Genomic DNA, 20,699 nt, shown 5'->3' on the forward strand with positions numbered 1-20,699 from the left:
AAGATATTGTGAACGTTCAGCAAAAGAAGCTCACTGGTCTTGAGGACAGAAGTCGCCGCCGGAACCTTGTGACCTATGGGCTGAAAGAAACGCCTGATGAAAGCCCAAATCAGGTAAAAGAAAGGGTTTTAAATGAAGTCGAAAAATTAAATCTATCTGTTAAAAAACAGTTGAAAGAGTGCACAGAATAGGGAAATGAAAACAAGATAAGCCAAGGCCAGTGATATTGAACTTCTTTGACTAGAATGAAAAAATAGACGCCATGAGACTTGTATCACAGCAATTCCAACGCGAGGCGCTGTATAGAACGCTGTGCAATCTCTGTATTTTTCATTTAATGCCAAGAACTCTTGTACTATGTGTTCATGTGGTGTTCGTTTCTTACGGAAGTGTGTTAATATAAAGTCGTGCACAGCGGGGAAATGGTTTTCGGGCAATATTTGGAAGAGAATCAAGTATGTCTAATTCTTGGCATCTGTTCAAAATGAAGAATTAATGTCTGATTGCTTGAGGTTTGTTGTTAAACAGGGTTCTGGATGAGCACTTTGTAACTATGGGATAGCAAAGGTGATTGGCAGTGAACGGATCTTAAGAATGTATGAACATGTTAGCATGGTTCTGCTGTCCTGTTGGTTTCTACATAAAGACTGTTTATGGACCAGATTTTTTTACCCTCGCATGCAGCCAGCTAGCGCGCTGCTACTCTTGACACCAGGCGCCATCTTTCGGGCGCGCGCCGCCAGGGGACTGCGGGTCGTGTGGGCGCCTCGCGTTGAATACGTACTTGCGAGCGAGTGTTCTTCAATTCTGTCATTAAGTGGCCCTACCACCTATGCATGTAGGTGTGTGTTGTGCATTGCTATACGCATTTGTTGCTGTTCCACAGCAATTTTACGTGCACTGCTACCTCGGTGAGGCAATATACTAACGTAGCCTACCATGCAAGTTACGAACTGTAAATCTTGTTTATATGCAGCAGTAGCGGGTTTTTTTTTGTAAGGGGGGGGGCTGCCCTTCACATTGGTAAATTCATGTTTTTTTTTTACTTTTTGAGTTTTGTGCACGAGGATTTAGTTTTTAAAACCTGACTCCATGGTGTTAAATTTAACTTAACGGTCGAGCTACGTGGTGAAGTTTGCTTAGGCAAAACGTGTTTTTTCTGCCAGCAGTGGTTCGTCTTTGGCTTTCGTTTTTCCTTTAAGATAATCTAAGTACGACTATGAGGACTCCCAATTACTTCTTTATTTCAGAGAGAAGTCGGCGTGCAAAATGGTTGAGCAATGTAGTAGCTTTTTGCTGTTTGTATCTACCACAGACACAACAAACACGATTTCATTACATGCTATGACCTGGCCCAAACAGCTAAGCGGCGGTTTCACACACACCGATATCATGTAAATTAAAGATATTCGTCTTGTCCCTGCTAAACTCATGAGATTTGGCTGCTATGCTAATATTTGTTCAAGGTTTAATATAAATAACGAAACTGGGCAGTGCCCTCCATCGGTTGCTCTGTGGTTAGGGCTCTTGACTGCTGAGCCCGAAGACATAGATTCTATTACAGAATCGACGGCCACGCCTAAATGAAGACGAAGCTGAGTAGCGTGCGATGTCAGCGCACGTTGAACCCCAAGCTGTCGATAAATTTCCAGAGCACTCCACTACGGCGTATCTCATAATTGATGCCACTTTTGGACCCTAAACTCCTTATATTCATATGAAAACTGAGTGTTTGTGCTCAAGCTACCACTTTTTTTTTTTTGGTACTGTTCCCTTGGCATAACGAGAATATACGTGCAGGATATAAAAAGATGCATTATACTTGACATGCAGGCGCAACAGTTTGATAGGCGCTACAGAGTTCCAGGGATAAAAAGAAACGATCCTAATGCGGCGGTGTTCATAAATAAAGCACTACAAAATTTCCCTGCCATTATCTTGTCAACTCACAAAGAAGAACACAAAGCGATAATTTGTTGATGTGACTGGCACACACCACGCAAGTGACAACGAGGTTCGAAATGGCTGGCATGAAGGAAGAGCACGTTGAAAGTGCAATAATATGAGAGTCATATGCAAAAGTAATGTTTGTAATTTCTTACAAACGTTTTATCGTCAGTAAAGGACCGAAACAGCATTATTAGCGCAGCTTCGTGTTGAGCACCAACACATTTAACTTGAATGTCCAAACCAAACCCCATAAATAACAAGTCAATTTTAACTTTTCGACAATGCAAATAACCTTGCTCCAACACAACCGTGTGTGAAAATACTTTTGGCGATGTTCTTTAGCCCCCGAAGGCTAGCTAAACGTGGATACCGTGCAGGCGCGACCCCACAGTCCCCAAGGAAGCGCCGGTGCGGCTGCGCGCTAACCGGCAGAAAATGGCCGCGCCCATGAGCGGCTTAAAAATCTGGTCTATAGGTGATGTCCTGTAGGCTCCGGTTGAGAGACGCAAACCTGAATTATGCACAGGGTCCAATAGTTTCAGATACAGGGGTGGAAGCAGGCTCGAGCATTTTGGAGCAGCTTTAGGAGCAGTAGTAAAGCAGCTTTGGAGCAACGAAACAAGAGTTTTGGAGCATTTGAATTATATTTTGGAGCATGTTTCTAAGGTCACACACCCTTGAAAATTGCAGTTTTTTCTGAAATATAGAATCTTCAACCTGATTCCTTTTTATGCAAGTTCAATGCCTTTCCAACCTCACACTCATCTCTGACAAAGCATGTAAAAGTATATACGAGGGTCATCCCAAAATTAAGGTCTCCAGGTTTTTTATAAATCGAAAGAAATGTTTATTTGAAGCCATTTAAAAATCACTTAAAAGGCAGACCATTCTTCTACTTTTCCACATAATTGCCGTTGCGGTCTATGCATTTTTGCAGACGCTGGGGTAGTTTTTGTATGTCATGTCATACCAGACACGGGACACGCGCTAGCGCATGTCCTGTGTCTGCTTCTCTTGTGTGTGTTTCCTGTGCGCTTTTTTTTCTTTGGTCAAGTTGCAATGGAACCAAGATGTACTTAGAAAGATCGGTTATGTAGAAAGTCAGCTAGACAGTTTAGCATCCTGCCGCGAATTCCAAGCTCTCCCAAATCCCACAGGATCCCAAACCTCCATGTGGTGTCATAGGCTTTTTCAAGGTCAAAAAAGGTGGCAAGGCAGTGTTGCTTATGTATAAACGCTTCTCCAACTGTATTTTCGAGGCGGACGAGGTGATTAGTAGTGAAACATGTTTTCTTGAAACAACACTGGTGAATGTCCAGCAGTTTTCGAGATTCGAGAACAAACATCAATCTTATATTCAGGATGTTTCAAAGCACTTCGCAAGACAGCTCGTCAGGGCTATTGGCCTATAACTGCCTGGGAAATTTGGAGACTTCCTAGGTTTCAACAGAGGCACTATAATAATTACTTTTTTGCAGGTCTCGGGAATTTTCCCGGATATCCAGATTTTATTAAAGGGTTTCAACAATGCCTTTACCGAGGTTTCAGATAAATGAGCTAACATTTCATAATGGACTTCATCGGGCCTGTGTTTGCCTGATATTAACGCTCTACTGATTTCTTCAAGTGTAATGTCAGCATTAACGGTTTCATTTGCACTATCAGACATTGGGAGTTTTTGTCTTTCTGCTATTGATTTGTACTTTAAAAAAGAATGTGTATAGTGTGTGAAACTTGAAACTGCAGCAAAATGTTCTCCTAATATGTGTGCCAGGAGTTGTCAGAAGTGGAATTGCAAAGGGGGAGTATTTTCCATCCAGTTTATGAACTTGCTCCCACATCTTTTTGGATGTTAGTGGAGCTGTTTATCGATGACACATAATTCTGCCAGGACATTTTCTCGACACATCGGCGAGTATGCCAAGCCTTCGCTCTCGCCTTTTTGAAATTGACAAGATTTTCGTGTGTTGGACACATTCGGAATACTCCCCATGCCTTATTCTGTTTTGCTTGTTTGCATTCTCGTGTATACTAAACTTTGTGTTTTCGCTGTACCACTCCCAACTACTAAGGAATAGCCAAATGTGCGGCAGCAATAATGCAAGCAGTAAATTTTTCATTTAACTCATCCACGCTGAGGTGATCTGAAAAGACTTTTCCGAGGTTTTCTTCAGTGTGGAATAGTTGCCAGTCGGCTAGAAAAAGCTTCCATCGTCGTGGTTTGGTTAACGTGATGGATAGTGAGGATGTTAGATTAATTATGATGGGTAAATGATCGCTTCCATATGGATTGTCGAGGACGTCCCATTTAAAATCAGCAAAAAACAGAAGGTGTACAAAAAGACAAATCCAGACAACTCATTTTTTCAGTATGTGTGTTTGCCTGTGTTTAATAGGCAGACATTATTACGGAGAATAAAATCTTCTAAAATCCTGCCTCTGGTATCTGTGTGTTCACTTACCCAAAAGGAGAAGTTGGTATTAAAATCCCCGACTAAAAGGTATGGCTCTGGTAGTTGTGTTAGAAGTGCTTCTATGTCATGGAGTGCAACTGTTAAGTGTGGTTCGATATAAATAGAGCATACTGTGATTGTTTTAAAATCAACGACAGTGACTGCAACTGCTTCATATTTAGTTTTAAGGTAATCTCGTGAGTGGCTACTCCGCTCTGAATTATGATGGCAGCACCTCCGGAAAGCCTGTCTGATTGCTTGCGATCACAACGAAAAACATGATTTTTTTTTTTTGTTGCGGTCCCAAGTTTGTCTCTTGGAGACAGAACGCTACAGGAGAAAATGAATTCATCTGTTACACCATAGTAATTATTTAAAAGTCCTCAACAATTCCAATGAATTAAAAAAGCCATGTTTAAAAACACCGTAGGGGATAGGGTTAAAAAGCCTAAGATTGTAGGTCTAATCTTATTTCTATGGGGACTTTCTCCCTTCTTTTTCTTTCAAGGGAGCTTTGCTGCCTAGGCAGCGAGGGTGAAGTGTCCATCGCATCCTCAGATGCAGTGGACAACTGTGCAGAAGGTACAGGCTTATCTGTTTTAGACCTTGCCTCATGGGTTAAGACCTTGGAGCTGGCTGACCTGGAGGCCCGTGCAGCCTGTTTCGTGGGTGGTGGAGCAGCGCTAGCTGTCTCCATGGAGGGCGCAGATGACCGCTGTGACTCTGCACCCTGCTCTGTCACAGTGCAGTAGGAAGGCTTTTCTGGCAATGGAAGTCTCTTCCCCGTAAGTTATGTAACTTTCAGACTGACTACTTCCTTGACAGTTTGTACAAAGGTGTGGTTCGACATCACAGTTATCTGTGGGGTGATTGTGGGAAGCACATTTGGCACAGGTGAGTTGGCCTGTGAGCTGTGGCTGTTGGCAGTTATAGCATCGACGGGGGTTCGGGATGTAGGGCCTTAGATTTATCTTTATGTAGCCTACTTCAACAGATTCTGGAAAAGTGTTTGCAGAAAAGGTGAGTACAATGTGCTTTGTTTGTATCTCTTTGTTGTCTCGTCTGATCTTTATCCGGTAAACATCTGCGACACTTTGTTCTTTCAGTCATGTACCTAAGGTCATCATTAGAGATGACTCCTCGGACTGTGTTGAGTGACCGATGCGGACTTATTATGACTGGTATTTCTCCAAAAGATTTAACTGAACGTAGCTTTTGATGCTGGTGATTATAAATAAATTCCAATAGTAGGTTGCCATTTCCAAGCTTCTTTATTTTGTATCCCTGGCCTATGGCCTCAGTCAAAGTCCCTGAAGCTACAAACGAAGACACAAGTCGTGCAGTTATTTCCTCGTGGTCACTGTGGATCATGTGAAAATGAGGGAAGTTAGTGAGATTCTTTGAGAAAAAGATAGTCAGTCTCGGTGCGCCCATTTTTAGTAGGAAGACGATCGGGATGAAGGAGTTAAGATGCCATAAAAAAGTATATTGTTTGGCCGTGGTGCCAGCCACCCACCATGGAGCCCAACGAGGGGATGGGACAGGAATTGGCAAGCAAGTCCTGCCCACGCCAGCACCGTAACTGTAGCCTAATATGGTGTAACTCAGGGCAGCTAGCCACACGAGGTTAACCCTCGCCGCCTGGAAGTAGGAAGAAACGAAGAAGGTAGAAGAAGACAGGACAGTTGTAAGAAAGAAAATAGGAAGGTGAAATATGGAGGGGAGGACAGGAAAAGGCGAATGCCGAGCCCGGAGGTGCCGTCTGTGGGAAGCGTGGGCTAAAGTGGTGTGTTGCCTCAGCCAAGGGGCCTTAAAGGTCCAAGCACTCAGCATAGGCTCAACCATCAGGATCCCCTTTTCTCCAGACACGGCGATGCCACGCACAGCTAAGCATGGGTGCTTGGGGTCCGTGGTGTTGCACAGTACACACAAACATCTGCTTCAACAGATGCCCCCTGCGGGGCGATTGGGCATGGGTGATGCTATCTATGTTTGGGACGAAATAACTTCCAGGCCGACAAATCTGCCACAGATTGACATTGCCCAGCCCAGTGATGTTGGCCAGCCATCTTGCCGAGAACACGCTAAAATGTTACCTTGCATTTAGCAAGGCAACCTAAAACGTCTCAGCGTTTCAGGTTGCTGAAGCGAATAACTTCTGGCATTTAGCGATAAGTTTAGTAAACAAATTTGACCAATTGGAAGATATGCTTATTTTACATGACCCCCATATTTTAACAGTCACAGAGACATGGTTATCGTCAAGCGTTACGGACACAAAAATAATTCCCTCGATACACAAAATCATTAGGCGAGGCCGCAGTGAAAGGGGAGGCAGTGTCGCACTAATAGCAAAAAACTAGGTCACGTGCATTCGGCTTGACGATATTCCTGACCACAAGAGCCTTTGATGTGAAATTCAGCACAGAAATTTTTCCGCTATTGTTGGGGTCGTTTAGAGGCCTCCAAAGAACCCCCCATCCTACATTCAATTCATGACTGATCGCATTTCAATAATAGCCAGTTCAAAATGAAAATTAATCTTAACCGGAGATTTCAATTCACCGTGCATAGAGTGGAACAGGGTCTGCATATCAGAGCCTCAAGACGCCGATAGCACACAGCTACTTTTAGATTTGGCCTCCTTTCCCAACTTAACCCAGGTGGTCTCTATGACAACCAGAGTTCCTATCACATCTGAATCTATCCTTCACCTCATTTTTGTAAATTTTCCAGAAGAATGTGGAATAGATATAACGGATGGGATTTCAGGCCACAGTCTAGTCAACATAGGTAGCTGTAGATATTGTTACGAGGATATTGTTACAATATTAAAACAGAAAGGAAAGCTCCAAAAAATTAATTGTGGTTTAGCTCTGGTTAACCAGGATGTCTACCAAACAGATGTTTCCAAATTCCCTGAATTTTTCAGGTTTTCCTTGAGTGCATTTGTAAAATTCCCTGAGTGACACTTTGTTTTATGCTAAAACGGGCTGACAATTCTACCTGATGCTATCCCTCTCCAGCAAGCTTGTTAAATACAATTTAATCCCATTTGAATAGTAAGGTGAAGCGTTTATTTCATTAAAGAAGAAAACAGAAGGGAGAGATTAGTAAAAGGCATAAAGAACCGAATATCTAAAAAGAAAAAACAATGATAAACAAACTGCAAACCAAAGCGAACATTTTCACATCAAATAAAAGGAAGATGCACACGGAAACACAATATTTTCGAATGTGAGATATTTCTATCTACAGACAGCAACCACACTTGTAGGGGAACCGAACTTTAGCATCGCAAGTGAGATTCTCTCTCAGCAATTATTAAGCCTATTCCGAAAAATTCCCCATTATAGAAATTTATGTTAGTTTGTATGACTAAATGAGTGACAAATCACCAAGGAACACTGGAAAGTCAATCTCAACCAACCTTTCTGACATGCTTTCAGTACCATGCAAAACGCCTCAGTGTTGTTTCACTGCTTTAGAGTTTATTTTTTGAGCTTGAGCTTACAGAAGCGGAGGCAAGCTTCCTTTCCGTTCCTTCCTCAGTGCATCGGCCCTTTTTGTTCTTGTCCTCTCCAGCTCCTCTTTCCACCGTGCATTAGCCCCACACACCATTTGGAGCATCCTCTTGGTCAGCTGTACGCTGGCAACTCCTCCAGCAGACAACACAGCGTCATAGACAATTCGTTGGGCAACCAAAGATTGCTCTTTCTGATTTTCAACAAGACACTCCTTGCTCTTCACTCAACAGCCGCATTTCCGTGCGAAAGAACCTTCACAAATGTGTACAGTTCCTTATTTAAGCACGAAGAGCATCCAGTCGGTGTCGAAAGTTTTCAATGCCACTTGCGTCGAGTGAGCATACATGCTTATAAGACCACATAGCCCGATCCGTTCCTGTCATCCATTGGTTAGAACTTCCAGTGCATCAGTCCTTTCTCCAAGTCGGGAACCTGAGCGCATGCAGGGTCCCCTCGCAAGCTTGAACTTCAACAGCGAACCATTTTTTTTGGCGCAGTTCTTCACAAAAGTAGCGCAGTCCCTTTCGGAGCGCATTCTTTGTAGCAAAGCCAAGTTGGGTGTCGCAACAACGTTCGCAGTCAGGTCCATGTCCACTTTCATCAACTTTAACGGCCTGTCCAAGCCATTATCACTTCCTTTTTTACTTTTCTATTCGTCAGTGATCGGAGAATGTTCTCCAGTGCTGCACAAAGAAATGGAAGCATTGGTGAATCAGTCTGGAACTGAGCCAGGAACGATTCCAGTTCATCCGCGATGCCAAGCAGAAAGGTAAGCTTTGCAGACAGCAGGGGATAGAGAATGGCCGTTTCGACCATGCAGTAACTGGTGCTGGACGGTCGGTTGTCCACGTTTTGACACGACTCGAATCTAAATAGCTCTTGAATTTACACAAACATTTTCAAGCCCCCGCACAACGCAAAACTTCAAAGGGTAAATGTCGCTCCCAGTTATGTGTGCATATTCAGCGCATTGGGCATGTACACATTTGAACAAGTTGTACAAGGCCCGAAGAAATTCGACGAGTTGCCACCCTGTTGCTGCGTGTCTGGTTTTGAAAGCACTGTTCACAACATGAAGGCCACAGCTTCCAACATCGAGTATACGACGGCCGTCGCTGGATTCACAAAGTTCTTGCTTGACCTGAAGAATTTGATGTTTACGTTTGGCCCATCCATTGATGTCTGAAGAATTTTTGATCGTGATAGTCCATCAGTGGCACTTTTAAAAGCGAACACCAATTCTTCAGCTCGCGTGCACCCCAGAAAGCATGATGTCAGGTAGCGCGTTTTCACGCCCTGGTCTGCATCTGACCAAAAGCTAATCAGCACGTCCATCTGCTCTTTTTGTGCAACTTTGTTTAACGATTCGTCAAACACCATGACGATGTGGGAGGCTCGGCTTACTTCCGACAAGAGGTTCTCCTAGAAGAAAGGTGCACGGCCATAGACAATAGTATATCCTCCTTGTCTTTGCCAAGCTACATTTTCTTGGCTGCAGCTGATGATGGGAACAGAGAAGCCGATGTCGCGGCAGCATAGAGTGATGTGTGCGTCATAACAACATCTAGACACCAAATTACTTCAGCCTTTATGACCTCCAAGTCACGCTCAGGTTGGACATTCGTTGCCGTAGGTGAAGCACTGGAAGGCTGTGCAGAAACTGACGGCATCACTGGCCCGGCATTGGTTACAACAGCGCAGGTGTCAAAAATGAAGCCACAGAAGGTGTTCCGGCTCCTGTAATGGCCAGTCGGTGCTTCTTACTTTCTGCGTGACTTGTCACAGCTCTTCTTCTCATGTTGCTGAGTGAAAACTGCTTTCTGCATAGTGCACAGCACGCTGCGTTCGCATTACTTTGGACGAGCCTAATCCAGGCTGCAAACTCGCAATGTTTCGGATTCATCCAGTCCTGGTCGAAAGTGCGCTTGAAGGTTGCCATGCTTGACACGTCCTGATATCGGTGCGGATGGATCTAAGAAGGCGGTGGTCACAGTTCGGCCAAAGTCTGCTGCAACAAAGAAAGAAAGACGGCAGCGAGCTGCACACGGTAACACGGTCCGCGGCAGCCGCCAGAGCACGAAGCTCCGCCGCTTGCATCGCTGCATCACGGGTGCTATTGGTGCTACCGCGTGCGTGCACCCCCTGGAGTAAAAATGGACACTTCCATCGAGGCGGTGAGCAGGGAGAAAGGAGTTGTCTATCAAAAAACACAACAAAACAAGTGAAGGCCGGTGGCCATTGAACGACGCACGTGCGAACCGTAGGAAGAGCTTTCTCTGCCGTCGTCCACAGCACCGGGGGAGAGACCGCTTTCGGCGTGCTTCGAAATTCGAAACGCCACAACGCTTTATGCCGCCTTTCTGGGATGGTCCATTTGGCACAACGCGGGAGGCCGGCAGTCGCAGAGGGAAGGAAGCGTAACGCTGTAGTGTACAATCTTGCAACACCAGCCTGCTTTGTTTACACGAGTCAGCATTATCGCGACTTTAGTTCCCTTTAGGTAGAACTGCTGCTAATTTTCCCTGATATAGGCGCAAATTTCTGAGTTTTCCTTGAGTTTTTCCAGATTATCCAGATTTCCTGAGAATTCCCAGTTTTCCTGGTTGGTAGACACCCTGGTTAACCCTAGTTGAACTGCGAAAGCAACGGCGGAAGCTTCTTTTGCCTCCTACATTATTCCCCTATTACGCCCTATCAGTGTAAGGTGCTACATAATTGGGGACACTTAAGCTTATCCTTTAAGGGTATGACATGAGAGCGTAAGCTACCAGCCCACATTTTAAGTCATGCTTCAACCAAGCTGTATGGACGTCGTGTCGTAGCGGTAAGGAGAATGCAAACGATTCTGGTAGGCTGATTCTGATATCACCCTCTCATATGAAAGGAGCAACCCGAGTTGGCAGCTCCTGCCCGTGGCATAGGGCTAACGTGAATTCAAATGTCATGGCAGGCTGATTCCCAGAGGCGAAGCGTGCTTATATCCGCGAAGCGTCACCTCCTCTCCTCTGCCCGCAGAGCACACATCTGGTGGGAGCAAGCGGCAGCGGTGCGGCGCCAACTGGCGGAGCAGAGCGATGGACTGCACACGCAGCAGCGGTGCAGCGTCGACAGCACTTGGCAGAGCTCGGCTGAACGGTTGCTAGGCAACGGCTGTTCAAAGTCATTCGTGCCCACCGGCTACGCGACGAGGCGAAACTTGGCGTAATATTGCTTTCACAACAAAATAAAAAATTATCTCGACCTTTCATCGGCCGATGATGAGTCAGTTTTAGATAAAATGCGCTTGCGCCAGGGGGAATTCGAGAAAGGCGGTGATGTTTCTCTGCTCTGGGAGCAGTTTAAGTTTTTGATAACGAGATGCACAGATAGGTTTGTCCCCATCCATCGAAAAAGATTACATCGCACAAACCCATGGGTCACTCCAGAAATTGTTCACCCTAAACAGCGACCTGTGCGAAAATGCAAGGCGCACGCAAGAAACTTGGCAAAAGTGAATTAGTTGACGAGTTAAAACAAGCAGAGGCGCCCATTTTTATGGAAGCACGCTCCAAAATTTCCTCAGAGAATCCCCTCGGAAGTTCTGGCAGGATTTGCCTGACAAAAAAACGTTCCGTCGACCAACTTAAAATAAATGGCACAATGTCTACAAATATTAAAGAGATTGTAGATGAATTCAACTCTAGATTCCAAAAGGCTTTTACAAACTCTGATCCTCTACCCGCACATACTGCTAATCAAACCAGTCTTCTGATGTACACAAGATGTCTGACATCGTTATATCTCATAAGGGCATATTTTGACTGCTCTTGAACCTTAATATAAATAAATCTTGCGGAGCGGATAACATACCCACCGGATTTCTTCACTGATACGCCGAAATAGTTTCTTTTTACCTTTGCTACATTTTTAACAGTTCTCTCGAGCAAAGTGCAATACACAATGATTGGCTAATTGTGAGGGTAGTGCCGATATACAAATCAGATGATAAGTTTGAATCTTCAAATTATAGACCAATTTCGCTCATAAGCACATGTTACAAGGTTTTAGAACATATTAATGCCAGCCACATAACCACTTTCTTCGAAGCAAATCACTTTTTTGTTGATTAACAACGTGGGTTCCATAAAATGTTTCCACAATTACGCAGCTTGTCGCTGTTCATGATTTGTTTCCGCTGTTGACAAACAGCTTCAGATAGATGCTGTCTTTTTTTTTAGATCTGTCAAAGGCATTTGACCGTGTCCCGCACAGCTTGCTTGTACAAACAAAATAGGACTTCCTGCCTGACTCATTAGCTGATAACTGCATATCTGCATAACCGCACACAGTTTGTTCAAATTGAAGAGATCAAGTCAATCAAATTGGATGTCTTGTTGGGGGTACCGCAAGGTTCCGTACTGGGCCCATTATTATTTCTGATATATGTTAATGATATTGCGAAAAGTGTGCCTGACAGTATAAGTGTGACATTTTTTGCTGATGACTGTGTTATTTATTCAGTTATAAACAATGTATCTTCCTATTTATTGCTCAATGTGAATCTTTGTAAACTTGGGGATTGGTGCGAACGCAAAGGAATGTAAATGTCACCAAAAATGCATGTCCATTACCACAAAAAAGAATTTTCGTAACTTTACCTATTTTAGCAATGATCATTGTTAACAAAATTACCTCAGTTAAATATTTGGGCTTGACCATTACCAACAAAATAAACTGGGAAGTGCACATTCAGAGTGTATGCGCAAAAGCTTACATTAAGTTATGCTTTTTGCACAGAAAGCTGACATATGCCCCTTCCATCGTAAAGCTCGAGGCTTATCGGGTTTGCCCTGTCCTCGAGTATGCGGCAATCGTGTGGGACCCATACTATGTGAAAGAAATTGCCATGCTGGAGTGGATACAGCAACTCGCTGCCAGACTTATCTTGACAGACTACAGTCCTGCGTCATCAGTGACTGCCCTGCTGAAGTGGCTTGAGCTGGAACCACTCCAAGCAAGATGAGCTATAGCAAAACTAAAATTCCTGTACTTACTCTACCATGACGAAATAGGTTTACCAAAAGATAAATATTTGCTTCCCAAACCAAAAACATTGTCATGCTTCAACCATTTTAAGGCATACGCCCGTTTCTTGCAAGAACTGAATTCTTTCAAAAATCTTTTTTTCCACACACCATCGAGCAATGGAACTGTCTACCGTCATCTGTTGTAGAATGTGGTGATACTATGTTCCAGAGCTCTGTAAAGATGCTCTTTCTGTAACTTCTTCTGCTTGGGCAGCGACACTGTATTGGAAAATAAATAATTTTCAGGCATCCTTTGGACCTAATGGGATCGATTAAAACATGTTCAGGAAGTTGCTTCCACTCTTGAACTGCACCTGGTAAACAAAGATTTGTTAAATGGCGTTAGTAGGTGCACGTGAGCATTGGATACTCATGGAGTTGAAAAGATGGGATGATGGGTGCACTGATGGTACTAGAAGAAAATCATGTAGGTTGGGGAAGTTGTGGTAAGCGAAAGTCACAATTTGAAGATATACAACGAACAGCTTCTATTCTGGATGGGTTAGATTTCGTCAATTAAGCCGCCTTGTTTTATTAAGTAGTCCTCTCTTCTTTTTTTTCTTTTGCGCTAAATTTCAAGATTCCCATGTTTGCACTTTTTGCCTTAAGAATGCACCAATGGTAATAAATAAAAAATTCACTCAGCAATCATGTCTCTTTAATGCCCAGTGCAAAGGATAATTTCATGCACTAACACAGCAGTGTAGTTGCTTTAATGGTCAGTAGTAGTGATACCATCATACCAGTCTGATTTTTCACTGTTTTAAACACAGCGTGCTTAACAGTAGCCTTCTTTTAATGAAGCTCCTACCGACAAAATGTCTGCACTGTGGGTACCCTGGACCCCTATGCAGCTGGGCCTGGTCACGTTAATGTGACGTCACTGCGTGCCACACTTACCCTGCAGGCAAACAATGTCTCCCTCAGACAGCATATCCCCTCCCTTGGGATATGTGCGGTTCCCTTCTGGCTGTCAACCAAGGAACTCGCATCAGCTGTCCTCGTTCTGTGTGTGTAATAATTACTCATTGGCCTTCTCTGCGCTGCACCGGTGAGTCACCAAACCCACACATTCTAACACCAGCTGGCAGGCCTCATATAGCCACAACGACAACACACTGGGACCTCACTGATGTACATGTGCGAACAGTGATGCTGATGGCAACGTGATAGGATGAACCTCTCCTTGAGGGGCTTTCCGCTTGGCCACATGGAAAAATGTTGGCCAGCTTCGTATGAATTTAACAGACCATGGCTTTTCCCTCAAGCTCCTGTTTGATTACAATGATTGAATGTTTACTTGTAAATTATACTTGGAAATTGTATGAACATAGGTTCTACTGTAATTCCTCTGCAAGAAATAAAGTTTGTGCGAGAGATGAATTGAAATGTGGATTCCAAAACACTGAAAAATTAAAAAAAAAAATCGAGAAAAAAATAGTCCCACAAGTATGCACAGCCAGTATGCACAGTATGCACATATGAGGCAGTGACTGGAGAAAGATCTGCCAATTGTCGGCTTTATTCTTACGGAGGAGGAGTACTGCCTCCTCACACTTGCCTTTTGAGGTAGACCATAAGCGTGTCTGGGGGACACCAGATGGAGAGGCTCTTGCGTGCACGCTGGTTGCGGTGACAGACTGGGCAGAACCAGGGGTTCTGCTCATCCAAGATCTCACTGCCAAAGTGGGGAGAGAGAAAGCTCAACACAAAATGCAGCGCTGCGTCAGCTGTAGGCAGCATGTGCCACAAAGGCCCTGCTGCGCATTCCTCACACCAAGCCAGGTACAAAAGAAAAGGAAGCACTTTTCCACATATTCCAATATGTGGCCATGTTCGCATAACATCAATTTCATTTTAACGCGGCACGTCGAAGAACATACAGTGAGCATGGTTATTGTGAACTGCTACATATGCCTCGTTCAGAGAGTTGGTTATTAAAAAATATGCAGAATCAATAAAAGGAAATTTTGCACAGGACCATCTAGGTGGCATGAAGGAACCACCGTCCATTGAATTTACAAAGCACACAGTTTTCAGCCTCACACGGTGATGCTTGGTACTCAAGGTCAGCTGTGCTATGAAATAAAAGGCAAGAGAATAATGCAAGACGGGACAAATATGAGTGCTGACTAGCAACCAAATGATTGACTGCTACAGGTGGGACAGCATATAAAGGAAATGGCACAAGTACAAAACAAGAAAAAGGAAACTTCACAACCGCACAACCCGACTAAAATCAGGCAACTTCACTGATTAAGATATGCATGTTCTTTTGGGATGAGAACTATCAACGGGCTGCTGATGGAGGTGCCACCGAGACTATGTATATTGCAAGTGTTGGAAATGAGCCTCAAAGTCTCATCTTTATATCACGCGATGACAGCAGTCCGATTAAGATTCGTTTCGCAATCTTTAAACTCTGTGCAATGCATTGCAAAATGGTTTCTGCGTGAAATGAGCCTCAAGGTCTCAACTTTATATCGCGCGATGACAGCAGTCTGATTAAGATTCTTTTCACAATCTTTGAACTCAGTGCAATGCATTGCAAAATGGTTTCTGCATGACCTGTTCTCTGTATCTTTTGCATGTTCATGTAGTCTGTCGCGGCGTCCTGTCTCCGGTTGTTAGCACTTGTGTTTGCAACATCTTGCATATCACTGTTCTATTCTCTTCAAAGTGTACCAACTAGCCCGTATTTGCCCTCTTCAGCTAGGGAGATTGGCTGCTCTCCAGCCTTTGCAATGGCTGTCACCCACCTCTCGCTGAAAGCCTGCAGGCAGTCATGCAGGGACAGGGGTGCTTGCTGGGGGCGGGGCACTGGCCATGCCTCTGGCGGCACCTCATCGGGCGGGTGGCGCACGGCAAGGCAGTCCCCAGGCTGCAGGGACACCCAACCAGCCCGGGCCACTTCGCAGCCCCTGCAGCACAGGGTGGAGGCACAGCGCGAACACTGCCGGCTGCTGGCATCCACCAGGGCCAGCGTGTAGCACGCCCCTGCACACACACAGCAATGCCTGTCCCATGGGCTGCCCACTTAAGGCGGCTATGCCCTCATTAAATGAAATTAAACTGAGCATTTTTAGAATATATGCTCGGAAAAAATACACAAAGGGATAAGAAAACTGCTTGAGAATCACCACAGCTTGTTCTGTGTATCCAAAAGGATGCAACATCCAAAGGCACACAACACAGAAACCAGTACTTCATTAGTACCAGATTAAAAGTAATGTTCACATTATGTGAGTTTGCCTGGGTATGTGTAGGCCACTCCTTTTTAGAGTTGTTACCTTTTCTTTCTTCTTTCTTTTTTTCGTTTGCAAGTCAGGGAGTAAAAGCCAGGCACAATTTCTTCTGCTTCCAACCTTGGGAAAGCTCAAGTTTTTCAACAAAGAAGTTCCATAATTTGGCCCTTTATGGGTAAATTTTTCCACCTAACATAATTGACTACTGGTGACATTGGTACTTTGAATCATGAAATGCTTTCAGCTCTCACTGTCACTGCACCGCCAGTGAACTTGGCGCCAAACAGAGGCCAACCCTGTGGTGTCCACATAGTATATGCATTTCAAAGCACTAACGCGACTATGACAAAGAAAGAACGACAGGGACGAGTGCTATGCATCCATGGCCATCATGGGAAACCACAATGTCTCAGGTTTCAAGCCAGCTGTCAAGTCTGCCATTTCAAAGTGGCCATGTAGACAAATCCACACTGGCGAGAATGAGGAGGGCAAAAGGCATGGGACACTGGAGAGGTCTCACATCCGGCTGCAAGGTGAAGACTCGCCGTAGGAGAGAAGCAGTCGAAAGCCTTTTTCCCCGAAGCCAAGGACGATCAAGGCCTGGATGAAGCCTAGCCAACAACTACTGAAGGTCTCTTCGATTTGGCTTGCACTGGCTGCACTAGTTCTGAAAAGTGCTGCAGCAGTGCCAGGCGGTCACGTGAGCATGCAGTGCCAGTTGCGACACTGGCGTGTGGCGGCAGCTGCCAAAACGAGTACGCAAGTGTAGGACCCTGCAACCTAGCAGACCCGTACGCGCTGTATGCATTTCATGTATCGCGTCCTGTAACATGATCACGTCCAATTTCTAAGCCAGCTGCCGTAGGCCTACTGCACTCAATCGGAAAGTGATGACGACGAACAGTAACATAGATTGTGACCAATTGACAAATGTACGCGCAACTGCACGATCGTTATATCGGCTGGTCTGCGAAGATACCATTCATGCGCCTGGGTACTACGAGAGAATAATTGTTGTAAGCAGTTGTCATGAGTATTAGTTTAAATAAGGCGAGACGCTTGATTGGTTCAGCGGTATAAATCCAAGGAATTCCACGGACTTTGGTCCAAAAGCACTAGAAAAGACGCAGGTACCTAATTGCGTGGTATATACATTGACTCTCAGACGTCTATGTACTCCGTGGGCGACAAGTTTGATGTCGCAGAGTTGCTACGCAGGCTATCGTGTGGCACACAGACTGGGCACAATCAGAAACTCTATCGTTCACAACTGATTTCTGTTCGATCAGTGCCACACAACACGATAAAAAAAATACTACAATGCGTGGAGGTGCTGTATCGCAGCTACGTACCACTACGTATGTGGCCATAACTACATATAATTCCGCTCCTCCATCAACAAAATGCTAATCACCAGCATGCAGCCCAACTACCCTGTATACGCAACCATTCGCGGATTCGTTAGCAGCGAACCATCCGGGTTCTGAAGGAGACAGACTTTACAAAGCTCTGCAGAACGATGCGCAGAGTCATGTGCTCTTGGCCGAGCGGCGCGTATACTATGCTGCATCTTTTTCTGCACCTCCTCTGGTGCAGGATGGGCGAGAACTCTCGCAGAACTAACCCTGCACCTTGACAAAACGAGGAGAGAAGTGCACACGGCACGCGCGGCACCGGCAGAACGAGGATGGCGGTGCTGCACTACTTGAACTAGTGCAGCTGGTGCAGCCAAATCGAAGAGACCTTGAATATCCCGGCCTCCAACATAGGAACCTTCACATGAGTAATTAATTTAACATGTTTTCATGTTGTCTTTGCCTATGTCTCCTTTTCTCTCGCTCTGCATGAACCGAAAATTAGACTCCGTGGAGGCTGGCCGACCGAACTATGTTCCGGAGGGAGACATTTGCAGATGGTCCACCCCCGTAGCTTTGCTCTCACTGCCAAGGCAAGCCAAAATGAGATCTTAAATGGGGGAAAAAAAAAATTGCTGTCAAGCTGCACAGCTTTCTCCAGTTTGTCTTCTTTCCATGCGGCAACAGTCTTTAACCACTTGTGAGAACAGCTGAGCACAGAATGGCCCCCTCCACTAGTGTGGCCTTGAAATGCTGCATGACACAGCAGCGTTCAGTTGATTTTGTCAATGAGCTCATCAATAGACTTAGTTCAAGGGGCAGGAAGACCCAAGGCACCAGCTCTGAACATCTGAGATGTCATCACCTCAGTAGCTTCACATCTGGACCTATTTCACTTGACCTGGCTTAGAATAATAAAAAAAGGGACAAAAAATCGATTTTGAGAAAAACGCATTTTCGGAATGTTTGTACCTTTAGCACCTGTCCTAAAAATATCAACACAAAATTCGATTGAGAAATACAATAAAACTGACTTTCAAAGCACCATGGGAGCCATGAAATGGACCAGAAGGAGCAAAATTTGTTCAAAATTCCTGCGTGCGCCGCGAGCGAAGCAGCTGGCCGATCGCCACCATCTAGGGCTTGTTTTGATGCTTGTTTCTTTGCGCGCATTTTGCGACATGTCAAAATGGCATCACTCAAGCAGAACAACTGCCATTGCAGGTTTTCCTGAAAGCCGTTCTCAGCCGCTGAATGGCTGGCATGCACGCTCGCGAGGCGAGCCTCGCGTCTCGCGCTTCCCATTGGTGACCACGACTGGCGCCATTTTCTTTTTTGTTTAGTTCGCCACCGCAGTGGCCACTGAGCATGTTTCTTTCCTGCTCTTGCAATCTTGAATGTTGTGTCTGGAAGCCCTCGGTGACGATCCTATGCCACCGGACATGCCGCATATCGGACGCAACATGAGACCCTGGCAGCGCGCCGTCGTTTTTCATCGGCACGTTCCCCAGACGCTCTCGTTTTTTTTTGTTTTTTTTTTTAAATACGCTCTTGACTCTCGTACGTCCAAAATATCAGTGCCAATACTGTTCAGTTGATACTGATCAAGTCCATCGACGCCGCTGTTTGCAGCTTTTTCATCGCATCACTTCTGACAAGTGATCCTGACAGTGTGCCATTGTCCGCGTTCCTCAGCCAGGGTTGCCACTGAGTTTTGGGTCATTGTCGCCAGATCCAGATGGCAGGCAAAATGCCGCTAAAAGTAGCCATTTTTCATTGAAATTTCGCCAGAAATGTCGCCACACTATAAATGTAAGGTTAGAGCAGTTGCTAACTATGGAAAATTGTATGCAGCGTGTGTATTACTCCTGAGCAGTAAACGAAATAAGTTTTTTATATTTGACTATAACAAACAAGCAAGTTGCATCCAAAATCCCGAGCATATAATTTGGTCTGATGATTAGCTTTGTACTTAGGTAGCCAGAAAAAGTTAAACAGCGAACTATTTTTTTCCACGGGGGAATTGAGTGTGGCGTTCGCTGCAGACTTGTTTTGTATCCAGCTCTAGATATATAATGCAGAGAGAGCATTTGATGGTACGTTTCTTCGGCTGAAATGCACTGTAGCTGACGCGCAGTGCTCCTGAGCCGCACATGTCTCCGCATCGATGCGCAGGAAGCAGCGTATGTCAAACGAGACATTTGTAGAACGGCCCTATAGGGAGCTTGCATGAAGTAATGCATGCTGGGTGATCCACCATGATGTTGTCGCTGGCAGCAGACCATGCAGCACGTCACTGCCACACTAGCCGCGTCTACATGGTTGCGTAGTGCGTGCAGACGATGCTGCCGCGATCGGCAGGCCGACTGCGGGTTCTTCACAATCCAAAAATACATCTGCACGAGTGCGAGAAGGCAAAGGATCCCTTTAGCGACGCTGACATGAATGGCTCGCATGAGCCAATATGGAGATCAATGCCTATCCGGGAAAGTATAAAATTACTCGCCAGAACTAGAAGTCACGAATGTAGGCGATGTCGACGGGCGACCACAGGTCCAGACGCATAGTGCAGTCAGTTGTCTGCGCGTAGCGTGAACAGGTCCGCACCACACTGCTTTGCATTTCTTCATAGCACGCCCGATTTTTTGGGCACAACGTGGACGCGTACATTCCTCACTGATATTTTGCAAGATCTTGCATGCACGTAAAGGCAGCACATGAACAACCGCACGTTTGCTCAGTGGACCGTCGAAAATGACAAGGCACTTGCTCCATTCAGCCTGGCTGCGCTGCCCGTCGTCTGCTGCCAACGACAACATCATGGCGGATTACCCGGCATGCATCGCTTCATGCAAGCTCCCTATATGAGTCAGATGAATGTGAGAAACACTCGTGCCGTTAATATTTCTGCTTTCTTTCTCCGAGGCCTTGCAGTATCGGCAGGTCTCGGAGGCTATCTTAACCTTCATGCAAATGGTGGGTAACGAGGGACAACAGCGCATACACACAAAATGTTATGATGTAGGGCACCACACCAGCACAAATAAATTGGCACTGCGATTGATATCACATTCAACATTTCTTTCAAATGTGCCAATTAATA

General features: G+C 45.2%; 1 protein-coding gene across 5 annotated transcripts in view; it reads right to left on the reverse strand.

Annotated features, from left to right (window-relative positions):
* LOC146201292 (ubiquitin carboxyl-terminal hydrolase 4-like) overlaps window positions 1-20,699 on the reverse strand; it is a 158,412-nt gene that overhangs the window by 3,694 nt on the left and 134,019 nt on the right. For all 5 annotated transcript variants that reach the window (XM_084595751.1, XM_084595749.1, XM_084595748.1 and 2 more), the window contains exons 14-15: window positions 15,756-15,993; window positions 14,558-14,674 (exon numbers count right to left, since the gene is read on the reverse strand). In XM_084595751.1, coding sequence (XP_084451877.1) covers window positions 14,558-14,674; window positions 15,756-15,993 — 355 coding nt within the window. The remainder of the gene's footprint in view (window positions 1-14,557; window positions 14,675-15,755; window positions 15,994-20,699) is intronic.

This window comes from Amblyomma maculatum, chromosome 2 (genome assembly GCF_055883805.1).
Source record: "Amblyomma maculatum isolate TAMU_Amacu chromosome 2, ASM5588380v1, whole genome shotgun sequence".
Classification (NCBI taxonomy): domain Eukaryota; kingdom Metazoa; phylum Arthropoda; class Arachnida; order Ixodida; family Ixodidae; genus Amblyomma; species Amblyomma maculatum.